Source organism: Dipodomys merriami, unplaced genomic scaffold (assembly GCF_024711535.1).
Source record: "Dipodomys merriami isolate MVZ:Mamm:240054 unplaced genomic scaffold, mDipMer1.0.p SCAF_9, whole genome shotgun sequence".
NCBI lineage: Eukaryota > Metazoa > Chordata > Mammalia > Rodentia > Heteromyidae > Dipodomys > Dipodomys merriami.
Genome location: NW_027206512.1, coordinates 19,908,403 through 19,926,188, shown reverse-complemented (window position 1 = coordinate 19,926,188; position 17,786 = coordinate 19,908,403). Strand labels below are relative to the sequence as shown.

Sequence of the window (17,786 nt, the reverse complement as noted above, 5' to 3'; positions counted from 1 at the left end):
CAAATACTACTTTTACTATTAGTCAACATTTTTTATCTCATCAGATAATATGAAAGAAAACTCAAAACACATAATTGTTCATATGTTGAGGGCAGAATTTCTCTTAAGCCAATGTAGATATTAATTATGGAACTATAATCATCCCAAGTAACACACTTGTTCAGTCTGTTTTAGATTTGTGTCTACATGCATGTGTGTTCTTCCACTTGCATTTCCTTTTCTCTCTCTATAGTGGACAGGCGTGGCTGGTGACTCTGCAGGGTGCCTGGGAACAGCCCCAGTTACTATCCAATTTGTGGTCTGCCCTTAGGATGAACTTGATCATGAGAAATGATAAATGGTTACTCCAATAGTGTGTCTGTACAACAGAAGGGAGAGACAGCACTTTAACAAATATCAGCTGATTTTTCTTTTTGGGTCCGGTTGTGGGGCCTGAACTCTGGGTCTGGGTGCTGTCCGTCAGCTCTTCAGCTCAAGGCTAGCGCTCTACCAACTTGAGCCACAGCGCCACTTCCGGCTGTTTTCATTTTGCTTATGTGGTGCTGAGGAATCGAACCCAGGGCCTCAGGCATGCATGCAAGGCAAGCGCTCTACCACTGAGCTACCTTCCCAGCCCCTGATTTTTCTTTGTAATGAGTATGTATGTGATGGGAGATGGAGGTGGGCTGTACCTTTTTGGCTATGTCACCAAAGGCAGTTTTTCTGCAAGTCTTGAGATAAAGCTGAGATCATGGCATTTAATGGAAAATATTAGGGTCTCAGGTCCGTAGACAGAAAGAGGATAGGATTTTAAATGAAAATAATATTCTTCTCCATACTGTTTCTTGAAGCCTGTTCACTAAGTCTGCTTTTCATATTAGAAGCTGGAAGAATATGAGTAGAGGAGGGGGACATTTATTAAGCACTGATTCTATGTCAAATGCTTACTTTTCCTACACATAATTTACATATAATAACATCCTTGGACAGTAAGTGTCATTATATCCACATTTCATGTATCATACGTCAGAGGCTGTAATCCTGAAGCAGCATTGAATTTTATCAAAGGCTTTAATTCATCTATTGGCATTCTCATATAATTTTTGTTCTGGACTCTATATGTGGTTTTAATTTGTATTCTACAGTGAAACTGACTTGATAGTAGTGTATGCTCATTTTAGTTTGTTATTTGATACGTATTTTACAATTTTTTTTTCTTTTTTGGTCGGTCGTGGGGCTTGAACTCTGGGCTTGGGTGCTGTCCCTGCTCTCTTCAGCTCAACGCAAGCGCTCTACCGCTTGAGCCACAGCGCCACTTCTGTTTTTCTGGTAGTTTATTGGAGATAAGAGTCTCACAGACTTTCCTGCCCGGGATGGCTTTGAACCGCGATCCTCAATCTTAGCCTCCTGAGTAGCTAGGATTATGGGCGTGAGCCACTGGCACCACCTAAGATTGGTCAGCTGGAAGGGCCAGGGTGGGATCCTTTGCTCTGCCTCCAGCATACACTGGGCCGTCTCTATCCCCTCGGCCTATATTTTCCCTGTGGATATGTATGGAGGATAGAACTTGGCTAGTTAGTGGATATTGCTGTGTTGTGCTGGTTGACTAATTTCTGGTTCTTGCTTATCTTCTCAAGCATACATAAAAACAAAAGCAGTGCATTGCATTTAAGTTTTAACATGGCAAGCAGTAGCTTCATTGTTTCAAAGCAGAGGGGTAGAAATTTCTTACTGTATGTATAATTGCATAACCTGTTCTTGGTTTGTGGTTTTGAATAGTCTTCAGGAGACATATGAAGCCAAAAGGAATGAATTCCTGGGAGAGCTGCAGAAGAAAGAAGAAGAGATGAGACAAATGTTTGTCATGAGAGTGAAGGAAAAAGAGGCAGAACTTAAAGAAGCCGAGAAAGAGGTAATCCAGAGAAACCTAGGATAATGATTTCATCAATACTTCACATTCTGCAGGTACCCTGAGCTATAGGGATCCTGATAGCCAGGTGTTGTCTACATTTTACCACAAGAGTGGTATACCAGCCCAGCAAGAAAAAAATGGACCAGAGGGGCTAGGAAGGTGGCTCAGTGGTAGAGTGCTTGCCTTGCATGCATGAGGCCCTGGGTTCGATTCCTCAGCACCACATAAGCAAAAAGAAAAAAGCCAGAAGTGGCGCTGTGGCTCAAGTGGTAGAGCGCCAGCCTTGAGCTGAAGAGCCGAGGGACAGCGCCCAGGCCCAGAGTTCAGTCCCCACGACTAGACCCCCCCCCCCCCAAAAAAAAAGAAATAAAGAAAAATGGGCCAGATATTATTGTTCCCCATTTTACAAATGATAAATTGAGAGTCATAAAGATACAGTGAATTTTTCAGTTGGATACAAACCCAAGACAGTAGCAGATCTTAGATTTCTGGATCTTGTCATATGATGCTTGCAGCTCCATACTTGCTTAGTTTATGGCTCTTGAAATCTACATTGTACAGACATTACCTTAGCTTTAAGTAGACAAAGAACTAGAGGCAGGGCTGAAAAAGGTATGTAGACAGGTTGAGCATTTCCTCAGTCTGTCTCTTGAAGAAGTTATTGTGTCTTTACCATTTAAGAGGAACAGGAACAAGTGGGTTATTGTTGGCTATCGGCTGTTCTGTCCTGAACTTTTTGGCTGTTTTCTTGGGACAATTTCACTTATTGCCACAAGATAACAAGAAGACATTTCTTACTTAAGGGACAGTTTGCCTTTTGTCACAAGATGCTTATCAGTGGTAAATCCTGTCCTTCTTGGAGAATTATAGCAATTGTTTCCTCCTTCCTTCCTGGTGCTGTTTTTGGTTATTTATTTATTTGGTGCTGGAGATCAACCCAGGGCCTCACACATGCTAGGAGGCCTTCTACCCATCAGCTACACTCGACACATGTTATCATTCACGTAGCTAATATATAGAGAGCTAATATATATGTATATAGAGAGATGTTCTCCCATCCCCACACACTTATAAACATTATGTATGTGTATCGGTAATGGTATTTTATACATGTTGATAAAAGACCAGAAATAAAAAACCACTTCTATCACTAAAGTGGATTTGTCATTAGGTCACAGATAAGTTTTACCTTCTTTATGTTAAAAAAAAAAAAAGAGTATGTACCTTATCAGAAAGAATGTCTGAGGAGTTTTCAGCCCTAAAGAGTTTGTGACAAAGGTTTAAGCTCAGAGGGCAGAGGGTGAGAGTCTTCAGCATCTTAGCTTGCTTTTCTCAGCATCTTAGCACTTCACCTTTTGGCTTAAATCAAATGCAGTGCAGCCACTGGATGAATGTTTTGTTTTTGAACTAGTACACATAACATGTATCGTATGTGGGCAACAGCTTCACTCCCTCTACCAAGCCTGTCTTTCCCCTTTTCTCTCCAGCTTCATGAGAAGTTTGACCTTCTAAAGCGGACACACCAAGAAGAGAAGAAGAAGGTGGAAGACAAGAAGAAGGAGCTGGAGGAGGAGGTGAACAACTTTCAGAAGAAGAAAGCCGCGGCCCAGTTACTACAGTCACAGGCCCAGCAGTCCGGGGCCCAGCAAACCAAGAAAGACAAGGATAAGAAAAAGTAAGCAGCTGTCACTCTTCCTCTTGGGGACCTCTTAATGATTCATTCCTCTTGCATGTCTACTTGCCCATTTTTTCCCCCATTGACAGACTGGAAACTAGTCTGTTAGCAGAAAAATAAAAGCACGTATTTTCTGTATAGTGCAGGAAAGATGACAAAGGTTTTAAAAGTATTTTTAAAGGGTCCCCAAGGATTAATTTATAAAAACTTGACTGTGTTGATAAAGCAATGAGGACTGAAGTCATCTACCGTAGCATCTCTGCACCAACCCTAGGGCTCTCAGAGAAGATGAGTATATTTCTCTGAAGACAATTCTCATGACACTTGGTAAAGAGGATCCTAAAATCGTAATTGTTAAAATGGTTTTTTCTGTGTTGTAAGGCGTGGCAAGCCAATCATTAGCAATCTTGTTCCCAAACTTCAACATGCACAAGAGCTGTGAGTGGCCACCCGTTTCCTCTGAATTCATCAAGATGGTGGATTGTCTTATTGTGAAATGTGCTCAAAGCCCATCCAATTGACTCACTTTTGCTAACCCCCCAGACACACCTGTACCCACACACAACATGTTAAACTGTGGCCTTGATTTAATGTGCCAAAGGGTCAGATTGTGCTCTTGAGTGGGTTACTTCAGTAGCAGCTGTCTGATTCCAGAGGGAGATTTGAGCTTCCTTGAGATCCTCCTGTAATCTGAAACCCTCTGAATTACTTTAAAGAAAGACCAGAGGGTAGTTTTATGACAGTAGCTGATGGATGACAATAAATACAATGAGAAGGAGATGGGTGGAGAACACTTTGTGGTGGTCTCATAATGAACCTCTGGACACTCTCTTGTGTCTGGGGAAGTTGCTGTGCTTCAGGGCAGCCCCTGGAGTTTGTTTCAGGAATCTTGCTCTTCATCCTTTAATGCCAAGGTGCTCAGCAAAAAGTGAACAGCTAAGTATACAACAAAAATGTTGGTACTCAGCAGGCGGAATTGCATTCTTTGGAAAGGTGGCAGATAACATGGAGTTTCTGCAAAATGCTAATTGAGACTTGGTAGGAAAAGCAAGCTCAGTGCTGACATACCTTCAACTTTGTCAGGTTTGCTCCTATGGAATTGAGAGATGTCGCCTGGTGGAAAGATCAAAATGCACCAACCACAGCACAATTAGATCATGCTTTACACACTGTGACTTTCTAAGCGCTGAGACAGTGGGCAGTGTGTCAGGACAGTAAAGAAGCAGGCAACTTTTCTAAGCAATCACAAGTAGTTTACATGAGAAGGGATTTTAATTGGGATTGGTACGGACCCAAGTGTCCAAAGGAGTCCCAGAGCTCAGAATCTAGTAATACTGAATTAATTCTCACAGAAACAATTGCCTAGATTATAACCTACATCAAGAAAATACTAATAGCTGCGTACTGGGAGAGCTTTGGACACTGATACCAGTATTCCCCACATAGAGTCTGAGATTACAGCCACTCTTTCAGAGAAGACAAATAAAAGCCATTTGTCATTGAACCCTTGATCCAAACCAAAGCAGGGGAAAAAATAGGGGTAGGTGTGTGCGTGTGTGCATGCATAAGTGTGAGTGTGCACATATGTTCACATAAGGTGTGAATGAAAGAGAAAGCTGCCGGCTCACAGCTTAGGAAACCCAAAGTCTAGGTTTTCATACCTTAACATACGTAAAAGGTACAAATTTTAAAATTAAAATGTTTATAAAAGACCAGCAATGTTGAGAGAATGTTCCATGTGTACTGGATGTGCCTTTTGGCAACACAAATTTCAAGAGGTGATTAGCATTGTGCTGCATTTAAAAAAAAAAAAAATCTGCCGGGTGCTGGTGGCTCACGCCTGTAATCCTAGCTACTCAGGAGGCTGAGATCTGAGGATCACGGTTCAAAGCCAGCCCGGGCAGGAGAGACCGTGAGACTCCTATCTCCAATAAACCACCAGAAAACCAGAAGTGATGCTGTAGCTCAAGTGGTAGAGCACTCTCCTTGAGCTGAAGAGCTGAGGGACAGCGCCCAGGCCCAGAGTTCAAGCCCCACCACCGACCAAAAAACAAACAAACAAACAAAAAAAATCCATCTAGTAAGAAACTGCCCAATGTGGGGAACTTCTTCCATGCATTTCTTGACAGGTTAGATTGTTTTCTTCCCATCCTGGGCCTTATCACTGTATAATGCTTTACATAAAGCATTATATAAAGTCTGTGGGAGTTCTACTTTAGCATATTGATATATTTTCTTGTGTTTTTAATGGCCTTAGACTTAGTTCACAGTATTTTGTGTGTGTGTCACACTTCCCTATGTATAGTGAAAGGAAAAGCCAATTGGAAGCCTGAAGTTACCTCTCTTAATTACCAGTGAGAATGGACAGTTTCCGTTAGAGAGGACCACTGGACAGTAATCAGGGCAACCAGAGCAGCACCTTGAACAGCAGTGGAAGTTTCTTCCTCTTAGTTGTAGCTGGAACAGGTTCCAGAGTTACCACCTATGCATTTTGGGAGCTGGCTTTGTTGGAGATAGAACATTTTACAAATGATCCTTATTGGTTTACCTGCGATGCTTCCACCTTCAAGCTTAACTCTAATCATCTTAAACTCTCTTTTTCTATTATAATGATGCACTCCTTTTTTAAAACGTAGGTAAGGCTTTATACTTCTCCTTGACTTGCAGTGGCATGAGAGTAATTAACATTTCCTAAAATTACAAAGCAGGACTAACCCTGGCATTGCCATTAGGTGGATCCCATTAGCTACCACGCCACTTTCCCTGTTTGTGGCCTCCCCACTGGTGGGACTGGCTGAGGGTAAGTTATACAAAGGACACAGGTGATGCCCCTGTTTGTACAGTTTCAGCAGGCATTTGCTGGTGAAGGTCCATCAGTCTCAAAAGAAAGCTCTAAATTTCATCATTTTAAAACTGGCACATAATGACTACAGATTATGCAACCGTCTACTCACCTTCTTTTTTTAAATTCTTTTTTATTTATTTATTTATTTTTTTGCTAAGCATAAAGTTGCATGTTTTGGACTTGTTTAAAATGAGCTGTGTATGTTTGGCGTTGCTTAGTACCAAAAAAAAAAAGGGAACACTCTCGACATTGCTGTAAATGTAGTCATACAATGACTCTTCTTTTCCTTTCCTTCCCAACTAGATCAGTAGCATGTCTTCATCCACTATATTCTAGTTCCCAAGCTACTTTCAACCTCTCCAAACCATAAGGTGGTTGTTGTTTTTTAAACATATTTGTTCTTTGACTCCTTTGGCAGCTCAGAAGTGGAAGAATGAAGTCCTTATTGAGTGCCAGTGTGATATCTAATAGATAATGGTTTGTGTAATTACAAAAAAACCAAAAAAAGACATTTTTCCATTGGAAATGGGGTGGTTTCAAGAAGTCACTTGTGAATTCTAAAATTGTGCCAATGGAAACTAACCGTGTGTTCTTTTATTCAGTATTAAGTGTTCGCTTTCGCTGTTGTGTGGAATAGCTTACTCAAGTTTTTGGTTTTGATTTCTGTCAATTTCATAATCATTGCATGAGCAGTCACCATCACTGAATGCTGGTGCTGGCGCTCCTAATTTTCCTTTCTTTTTTAATTTATTATTATTTCTAACTTTTTTGTTTTGTTTTTTAACTTGCAGTGCAAGCTTCACATAAAGCCTGGCCAGCCAAGGATGTTCCCGCATTCACCTGCTTTTGCAGTAACCGTGTATCTCTGCCATCTTTGTCCTTTTGTTTTATTTGATTGTTTTACCCTTCCCCAAACACAAATAACTCTTAACTCATTTTGCTGAATGTTGTCGGGTGGTGGAAAACCCTAGAACAAGGGAATAGCAAACAGCAACTGCTCTGTGCAGCTGGACTCTATTTCTGGCAAGTCAATGATTTGCTTTGTATGCCTATTCCGAATGGCAGTGGGAAGCATGCCTGTTACTTGTATGTCGCTTTGGACGGAGGAAAGTGGGGTAAAAAGCTACCTGTACGTCTGACGTGAAAACTTCTCACCGCCTCAGCAGCTCAACTAAAACCCTGAGTAGCCATGGCAACAACTGATCGCACAGTCCCTGAGCTCACTGTCTCTTCTCCACACCTGCCACAAACCAAGGCAGATTTGTATGTAGGCAGAACAGTGGGTAAGCATTTGCAGATACCTTTTACCTTTGCATGAATGTTTCATTTTAATTGCTTGCATTACTTGGCCTCAGCTTATGGTCTGTTCAGACTGTCTCCTGTTAAGGACTGAGACTGCGTCTGAACACTGCCTCTCCAAGCCTGGCCCAGTTGGTCTGGACTGGCATAAGAAATTGATGATTAAGTTCATGTTCACCAGTGCATCCTTGACCCTCTCACAGATCATCAGTCTCGAAGGTCAGGTTATAAAACCTCAATAGAAGAATCTACCACTGAGCACAGTAGGCTTCCCATATCTCCTTTCATAAACTTAAACCCACCTTTGCTCTCTGGATTGAGGGATAGAACCTTCTGATTCCAGGCGAGGAATACCTCCCCTAAAAAGTTTTCCCTCATGAGAAAACTGCCACAAATACTTCCAGTGGAAATTTCTCTGTGAACCATGTGTCATCAGCATATATTTGTAAGGATCTTATGAATTTAAGGTAGAATGGGAAGGAATGTAACATAACCCATGCATCCAGAAAGTTGTTGTTTTGCTTTTTTAAAGAAAGAGTAGCAATGAGACCTTACTTCCAGCTTCCTTGCTGGAATCTGGTTGTCTTAAGGGCATTTCCTCCCTTATGCCCTTACTCTGGCTAGCCCCACCCACCTCACCCAGGTGGCTTCAACCATATACCAGGACCTGTACTACCTGCCTGATTTGTGTGGAGAAGGATATATTTTGTCTCTCCATTGCTTCCTTTCATCTGCACAGTGCCCATTTCACTCCTAACTCGTCTCCCATTTCTTCCTTGAAAGGATAACCTTTTCATGAACCCCGTACTTTTTCCCCTCAGACAGCAGGCAGAGAAACAGGATAGATGGTGCTGCACTTCCCTTCCTCTCCCAACGTGAAACACTTTTCTCTACAAACAAACAAAAAGAATAAATCTGACTCAAACAAAGATGATTCCCCCCCCCCCCCCCCCCGGCCCCGGCCTGGGTCTTCATCCCATTTTCATGAGGGGAAAGAAAAGGTCTTTCCTGGGCCAATTTAGGCTTGCTTAAGCAACTGGGGAAATCACTTTCACTGAGGCAAACTTAAGCTGGGTTAGAAACTAGACTTAGAAGCAGCGGTGGAGATTCTCACTGGCCAAGGAGCCCCACTACACCAGCATTTTTGTCTTTCCATATGTTTTTAAAGTACTTCTGGTCTGAAGCTAGCTGTGGAGCAGGAAGTGTCGATGGCATGCTGACTCTAACCACGGGCTGCATTTGCTCCTGTGCTGGGCGCTTGCACAAAAGCTTGAAAAGTTGTGTTGTATGTTCCAACCCCTGCCTGTGTGAGCATTTTTTTGTGCCTGGTAATAGAAAGTGCATTTTTCCATTCTATTTCTTGCATCCCTGCAAGGTTTGAAAAGTGAGCTTCGCAACATAAACCATCCAGCTGACTTTTTGATGCCAAGATTTATTTTTTTTTGCATTAAATTTTTCACAGCAAAATGGACAGTCAGGGAATAAAAAGTCTAAAGAAACATGGACATTTTTTTTAAAAAATGTGTTGCTTCTGAAACTTTTTTTTTCCACACTGCTCCCCAGCCCTGTTTAGTTTGTTATTGCTGCTCTTTTCTTTCTGTATCTATGCCTTTTTTCACAGTAGTCCTTGGCTCTGCACGGAATAAATGATACCCTCAAATCTAATTGGATGTGCTTTCGCCTTTGCATGTAAGTACAGCAGGAAGACACTTTGGAGATCTTTCTGACTTTAAACTTAGAGGAACATTGGGATGGATGAATTTTTTTTTCTTTTGGAATAGGATAAGGAAATAATGGTCTGAGTAGATTGTTTTGTTTTGTTTTTAGCTAAATATACCTATGGAACGGTCCCATTTCTATTTTTTTGTATCATTGGTATGTTTTTCAACTTCTTGATGTCAAATGTGGATGTCAGGAATCGTTGCTCCCAGCCTGTGGGCCTCCCTAGTCACCAGAGAATCCTTGATTCTGATGATGAATACTAAGCTAAAATGAGAAAGTCTTACCTTCTATCGGGAACAAACAAAAACAAAAACAAAACAAGGAACACATTTATGCCAGGCTGCCTTTATGGCCACCTCCCTACATTTTGGATCTTCGTTTAGTGGCCTCTTTGTGGTGCTAGCTGCACAGTGGCCACCTCTTTTGTGCCAGCTAGCTGTGGCTAGCCTCCCTCCCTCCACATCTTTTTGCTACTTCTGGACTGCAGATACCCTTAGCAGTTGGGTGTGCTGTAGCACATGATAGAAAAGCCTGTGTGAGATTTATTGGCAGTTTAGAGACTCTGTTTTCCAAGCTTCAGGTCTATATTAAGCAGTCAAGGTTTTGTCCAGAAGGGCATCTCGATACCATGGGAGTTGTTTCATGTGATGTTAGTTGTAAGTTTATCTTCCTTCCTTGCTTCACAAATCACCAGCAATAACACTTAACTCTCCGTATCTTGTGCACCTCAGATAAATAGGCTTGGTTGCCTCATTTTCTTGACAAAGCCGAAAGTGTTTCACAGATAAACCTGTTTGAATTGGGTTTTCAGCTGTCCCCGACACATGTCATACTGTCTGTGTGGTCTTCTCAGAACTGTCCAATCAGATCCCTTGGTTTTGCCACGTACCAGTGTCTGGATTGTCACGTCTCCCCTTCCACAAGCCCTGCTTCCACTGGCAGGACACATCTGTGATGCTGATAACTTCTTAGCATTATGACCTATGAAGTTTAGTTTGTATGTAGGTATGAAGGGGAATTTTTAAAAATAAATGGAAAATTAAGCTGTGAACAGCATTAGAACTTTGTCTATTTCTTGATTTTAAAATATGCTGATATGCCTTAAACTGTAGCTGTAGATTCTTGTCATTTTTGCTGTTTGAAAATAACCGATGTGTTTTTTCTAAAATTGTTGTGTAATCTACTTCCAGTGTTAATGCAGAGTTGTCATAAATGTAAGCGGCATGTTAGACACTTGTCTTTTTTTAAGAACTAAAATAATTGTATTGATGTGAAGCATCATTATTTCTTCAAGTGTGAAAGTACTGGCCCCCTGCCAGGTTTGTGTTTGTTAGAGTGGCAAACAGGTAATCTATGCATATATCATCACTAGTGCCAACACTTAAAAGTGGGGGAAATATATTTTTACCCAAATGTTGTTTTGTGTGCCCTTTTGTGAGTTCTTTTTGGTCACTGCTTGGTATGCATATGTACGCACACACATGCTTGTCATATTGGGTCAAAGAAATAGGGGTGGCAATGTCTCCTGCTTTCTTGCCTTCTATGGGGAACTTAAGTGTGCTGTGTCTAGGTGGCCCCAGCTTCTCCAAGACACTTCCCTGTGGTGTCCTATAGCTCACATGGTCTTTGCCACCCTCCCCGACCCCAGCCTCCACCTGACCTGTGGACCCAGCCCTGATGCCCAGTGGAGGCATTGTCCCTGCCACTGCACCCCTCTGTCCATGCTTGGGGACAGCATCCCCTTAACTGACACACCGCTGCTCTCTTTCTCCACTTATGGTCGATAAGCACTTTTTTTTAAAAAGACTTTAAGAACTAAATTTGAGTCTGAATCTTTCTCTTTTCTCTTCTGTAGCTTCTTCTTTATGTAGCCATCCTGTTGACAAGCCCCAGTCTCTCCTAATGGACACAGAGCATTAGAAGAGCAGGAGCTGTGTGTCCACACGTGTTGGGGAAGTTACCTCCTTTCCACCATCGCCTCCCGTTCTTTTAAAGTCTGGGTCATATATTGCATTGCTGTTTGTATTCGTCAATGTGCTTATAAACCACTGCCCAGAGCCACTACTGAAGTGATGTCATCACCAAAACTAGTCATACGTAATGATATTCCTTAAAAGGAAAAGAGAAATTGAGTGAGAAAGAGAACTTGGGCCCAAATCCAAGTCTGGTGCTGGAACCTTCGTGTTTAGCTGTCATGTTCTTGAAGCTGCTGATCCAGAACTTGTGGGTGTAAGAGAGCATGTGCCCCACCTGAGGTGGATGTATGTACCTGCCCCACCAGAAGTGGCCACCCTCCTTCTCTGGGGTCAGCGTGACTCACGGTACTTCTGACCTCTTTGTCCTGTGAGCAGCATTCTGAATGGTCCCATCAGGACCTCCCTGCCATAAGGCTTAAGACCTGGATAGTTCTGTGGGTTGTTTTGGTGTTTGGGGTTTTTTTTTTTTTCTATTTTAACCTTTGATACTGCATGAACAGAGATGGCTGCAATTTATTTTTCCTTTGGAGTGTCCTATTGATACAATGTTTTTATTTTTCAGCTGACCATCTGACTCTTGAGAGAGAGAAGAGGGCATCCTTCCCTAAAATTCAGAAGCCATTGTTGTTTTATTTGACTCCTTGTTTCCTGCATCCCTCATACAAATGGTTTGGGATTATATTGGGTGTTGGGGAGTTCCAGCAAATCACTCTTTTTCCATTGGTTACTCAAACTTATTTTTGTTATCAAAGTATGCCAGTCATTAGCTCCCTTTAAGAGGAAATATATATGAATTTTACATCACAAAACTGTTTAAGAATGTTCTCCTCCTCTCAGGTACAGTTTTTAATCCCCTTTTTGTTACTAGGGTTTTGGTCTACAAGTCTTGATTGTGTTTAAAATGTGCCACTATTGGGTAGATAGATGACTTTTCTACCTTTGGGCTCAATTTATATTTAAAGATACATTTAAATAACTTCCTGTCCTATCCCTGCCTTTTTCTTTGTGGAGTTCTGCCTTACTTTGTGTCCAAGGTTATTATTTTTTTTAACAGGATCTGTATATCCCAGACATGAGGAATCCCAAACAAGAACCTATATCCTCCCTGGTATCTGTCATTACCAGTGGCTCTGATTTGCATCCTCTTCCAGAGTGACCAAGGTGGCTTTCTCCACAATGTCTGCCAACTTTCAGAGAATCAAAACGTTTAGACGAGATCACTTAAAAGTACATCCAAACATATACTTCTACCAATTGAGTGAGTCTGTGATTTCTAATGCTGACCTGTTGGTGATAAGTCAGATTCTACCTGCATTACCGAAATAAATAATAGTCCCTCCCCAGCAGTTTTCATAACCAACTCAGTTTGCAAATTCATATCTATTGTAGAGTAAGCCTGTGCATTTTAGTTACCTTGCAAATTCGTTACTTTTTTGATAGCTTTGCTTATTTGCATCTTCATTTTTCAGCTTCCTAGTCGGTAGATCATAAATGTGATTATTGGTGGTGGCATGACTTGCAATTAGTTGAAGACCCATAGGATTGGTCCAAACCATAAGAAAGTTAGCCCTATGCTTTGTTGGAGCAGTGAAATGAAACCATAGTCCCTACCACTTTGATTTCTAGAAAGGTTACAACTAGATGAGCATGTTGGCAAGTAGCTTTCTTAGAACAAAGCTATTACTAAATGTAAATCATTAAATAATCAAAACATGAGTTAAGAGCCACCTCCTCGTACCATACTACAGTATGGTATCTTGAAGGATAGAATCAGTAGTGGGTGGGGAATCAACTGATTCAGAATCTGATCCATTCTCAGTCTTAGAAGTTAAACATACAGATCTTATCGAAACCCCTCAAATTCACTAAATTTAATTATTTTTTTTCTTTTTTAATAAATCATTCAAATATATTTTATTTTATTTTGGTCCATTGTGAGGCCTGAACTCTGGGCCTCAGTGCTGTCCCTCAGCTCTTCAGCACAAGGCTAGCACTCTACCACTTGAGCCACAGCACCACTTCTGGCTTTTTCTGCTTATGTGGTGCTGAGGAATCGAACCCAGGGCCTCAGGCATGCAAGGCAAGCACTCTACCACTGAGCCATCTTCCCAGCCCCTAGTTTTATTCTTTTTTTTTCTTTTTTCTTTTTCCTGCTTATGTGGTGCTGAGGAATCAAACCCAGGGCCTCTGGCATGCAAGGCATGCGCTCTACCACTGAGCCACCTTCCCAGCCCCCCCCCCCCCAGTTTTATTCTTAAACTCCTGATTTTCAATATTTTAATATCAACTTGATATTATCACTCAAATTTTAAAATGATGCATCTGGTTGTAAAGATGGTTCGTGCAATTTTTAAAAGTCAAATAGCTTTTTTTTCCCTCTAAGTAGAGAAACATAGTCTAATGTAACAGTTCCTCTTTTCACTGCTCCCAGAATAGAGGGCATATCCATGGGACAGAGGCTGCCTAGTGCTACTTAGCCCCTGTTCAGTGCCACCCACAAGTGCCTTGTCACGTCTAAAATAGGCTGCCATTGATCAATTCAGCATTTTACTTTGGGTGCTTCTTTTTCTCAAGTGTTCACAAAGTTATAGTTCTTTGGCTGACCAACTAAATGGTATGAAGCCATCTAGGTATAATTATTGGCAATAAAAAAATTGTTGGCTTATCTGAAGCTGGACTATAGAAAAGAAATGCAGGGAATTTTGGGGGGGGGGAGTCCGGTCATGGGGCCTGAACACGGCCTGGGCGCTGTCCCTCAGCTCTTCAGCTCAAGGCTAGCGCTCTACCACTTGAGCCACAGCGCCACTTCTGGCTTTTTTCTTTTTGCTTATGTGGTGCTGAGGAATTAAACCCAGGGCCTCAGGCATGCAAGGCAAGCGCTCTACCACTGAGCCACCTTCCCAGCCCAAGCCTTACCATCTTTCACCGTGGAGATAGACAGTGAAGGTGCAGGGGCTTCGTTCAAAGATCCTTGGATTAGAATCTTAGGATCATGGCTAGTCCTGTGACTGTTAGATTACTTGGTGTAGCCAACCCAGGACTGTGAGACTAATTGTGACTTTAGATTTCCATTTCCCCTCACTTTCCTCTCCAGCCTTGCTATTTCTGAGAGTAGCATGTATATAGATGTGATCTAGTTGTCAGTAGATCACCAAATGATGTACAAAGATTCCACACCTGCCTCAAATCATTTGCAGCACCATAAGCTGGACAGCCCTTCAGTCCATGTGGAAACTCAAAATTGTGGCACTAAGAGGAAACAGCGGCTACTATAATAAAGTTGTTCACTGTACCCACTAAAGAACAAATGAGTGTAAAGGGAAAAGGAATAAATACCGCATTCAAAAGCTGAGCTTATACAATGCATTTTCTGCCCAATGTTATTAGAGCAGCAGGTTCCTTCCAATACCTTTCCAATGACTTTTTTTTTTTTTTTTGGTTGTGGGGTCTGAACTCTGGGCCTGGGCACTGTCCTTCAGCTCTTCAGCTCAAGGCTAGTGCTTTACCACTTGAGCAACAGCGCCACTTCCGGTTATTTTCTGCTTATGTGGTGCTGAGGAATAGAACCCAGGGCCTCATGCATGCAAGGCAAGCACTCTACCACTGAGCCACCTTCCCAGCCCTCCAATGACTTATTCTTATAATGCAAGTCTATACTAAGTATGGGGGTTATCACCACACACTATTAATTGCACTGGTAGTTCAGTTTACCACCTATGCACAGCAAATTTTTGGAGTAAAGGGAAAGGTAAGTCCAGTCAACTCATCTGTTGAAGATAGGCCAATTGAAAAGCAAGAATAACATTCCTTACCAATAATCATGGTTCTGTTGTTTGCCTTAAGTAGCTGCCCTTTCTCATGTGTCCTATTGCCTATCTGCTTCCTCTACCAAAAAAGGGCTGTTTTCAGAGTGTTCACAGTGCCTGAGGCTATTAATGTTTTTTTTTTACGTTCCCCCCCCCCCCCTTCTACTGCTTTAACTATTATGTAACGCAATTCTGGCATTGATACATAATGGAGAAAGGAGTAAAAAGTAAAAGAGTAAAGGAGAGTTTGCATTTCACCCTTAACTCAAGTTCCTAGGAAGCAAAAACTAGTAGTGAGCTTATATTTCTATAGTTGATAAAAGTCTTGGTCTTTTCAAGTCATTGATATACCCACATTGATATACCCAGAAACGACTACACTCATCTATGTGGGAAAAAAAAGCTAACTATCCCTTGAAGCTAAATGGGTACACTTGGTCAGCTGGTCAAATTCAACATGGCCTGAAAGCTGCATGGCTTGGGGCTGGCTGTGGTCCTGCCTCCTCAGTTGTATTTCTAAAGCCACTTTATAGGACTACACACAAATAACTAGTTAGGATGCTAATTATTTTTGACTTGAGACACCACCTGCCCCCTTCTCATGACCAGTTTCACAAGCGTTAAGTGATGCGAATTTGTGACCACAAAAGCTGTTGTGCCCAGATGTCGTAATGAATGTTTGCTTGGTACCATATAAACCCAAACAAGGCAATTTCTCCCTAAGGTGGTGCTTTACTATTTTCCTAGGAGCACCATCTAGTGGCCAAAGCTCAAAGCATCACAATTTTTTTTTTTTGGAGGGGGGGGGTTCTGTCGTTGGGCCTGGGCACTGTCCCTCAGCTCTTCAGCTCAAGGATAACACTCTGCCACTTGAGCCACATCACCACTTATGTGGTGCTGAGGAATCGAACCCAGGGCCTCATGCATGCAAGGCAAGCACTCTACCACTTAGCCACCTTCCCAGCCCCATAGTACTAGCCTTGAGCAAGAAAGCCAAGTGTGTGAGACCTTGAGATTCAAGCCCCAGTACTGGCACAAAAGTTAAAAGATTTGAATTAGAAAGTTGAAATTTGTTCAAAATTGTTAGAAATATAGTATTAAACAAATTAATCCTCATTGCTCATCTGAACTGCACTTCTCAGGATGGTGGGAACATTTGGCCCCTATCTTTCCTGTGGAATTGAGAATGTAAGAACTCCCTTAAAGATGCCCAATGTTGGGCTGGGAAGGTGGCTCAGTAGTAGAGTGAATGGCTGGCTGTAACAGAGAACTACGCAGGTAGGCACCTAGGATGACCTACCAGCTTGGATGCTAGCTTCCCTTGGCAACAAAAGCAGTGTCAGGAACACTTCTTTTATCAAATAAAAATATTTTTAAAAGGTTTGTTAGCATATTTAGTTGTACAAGTGGGAATTAGCAGAGCCAAAAGCAATGCCAGGAACATTGATCTAAGAGAATTTTAAAAATATTTATAGTAGCATATATTAGCTGTATGGGGGAGGGGGGTGGAGAGATGGGGGTGTGGGGAGGGAGTCATTGTGACATTCCCATGTATGCCTGTTTGCCAAACTCACCCCATAGTGCTAAGAACATTTCATTGGAGTTGGGAGCACTCATTCCCAGCTTTCCTGCCTCCACACTAATTAAGACAGTCATTTGTAGAAAGAACTGGTTTTCCACAGATAATCAGAGAATAGGAATAACTTCTAAGTCTCATCTTGAGCTAGAGCATGTACTCTTTCAGTTAGATTAGTACTATGTCCATTGTTTGGACCCATCATGAAGACAGGTCCCAGACCATCATACTCATAGCTCAAATTTCCAAATCTCAGAAATATGTCTCAGGATATTTGGAACAGGTGAAAAATACAGGAAAAAAGAATAGTCTCAACCAAAGTTCTGGAAGAGCCCACTGTTAGTCACAGGAAAAGAGAGCTGATGTCTCAAATGTGGCGGGAAGAATTGAATGGATACCAAGGCGGGGTATGTCTTGAGCAGACTTGGACCATAAATTAACTGAGTTTTGAGGCACAGGATCTTGAAACCCAACTGTCCCCCAGATTCCCTGTGACATGAAAATGTGTTCCAGAATGATTTACTAACTGCCTATTTGTGTATGTATGTGTGCGTCCGTGTGCACACATGTGCTACTACTGGGGCTGAAATTCAGCTCAGGGCCATAGGCTCTCACTTCGCTTTTTTACTCTAGGGTAGCACTATACCACTTAAGCCACACTTTTTTCCAGCTTTCACTGGAGAATAAGTATCAGGCTTGCCATCTAAAATTAGTTTAATGTTAAGATAACTTAGGATCAAGCAATGATCTGACTTCTCTATTTGAAATGGATTAACCACAAAATATGCTGACCCTATCCCTAGCTTTCAAGCATAGTATCTGTTGGAGAGGGAAAATATAGGACTCAGTACCAATCTCTACATACAGTATGAACATAGGCAGTTGTAAACTTCCTGGAGCTCCCATAATTCTCAATTCTTTTGACTGGAGAAATAAAATGAAAGGTTTGAATTTTTTTATGAGTTAATCCTTTGCTATCTTTACAACTGTTCTTTC

The 17,786-nt window shown here is 41.8% G+C and overlaps 1 protein-coding gene across 9 annotated transcripts in view; it reads left to right on the top strand.

The window, feature by feature from the left end:
• The window catches only part of Septin11 (septin 11), a 93,858-nt gene extending 81,473 nt beyond the window's left edge, over positions 1 to 12,385 (top strand). Inside the window, exons 8-12 of one of the 9 annotated variants that reach the window (XR_011369996.1) lie at positions 1,759 to 1,891; positions 3,379 to 3,566; positions 9,332 to 9,399; positions 11,288 to 11,753; positions 11,971 to 12,385. Coding sequence is in view for 8 of the 9 variants with exons in the window: in XM_070012724.1 (XP_069868825.1) it covers positions 1,759 to 1,891; positions 3,379 to 3,566; positions 9,332 to 9,356 (346 nt within the window). In the remaining variant the exon portion in view is untranslated. The other 8 variants (XM_070012728.1, XM_070012724.1, XM_070012727.1 and 5 more) reach the window with 8 other exon arrangements.
• Positions 12,386 to 17,786: the final 5,401 nt, after the last annotated feature.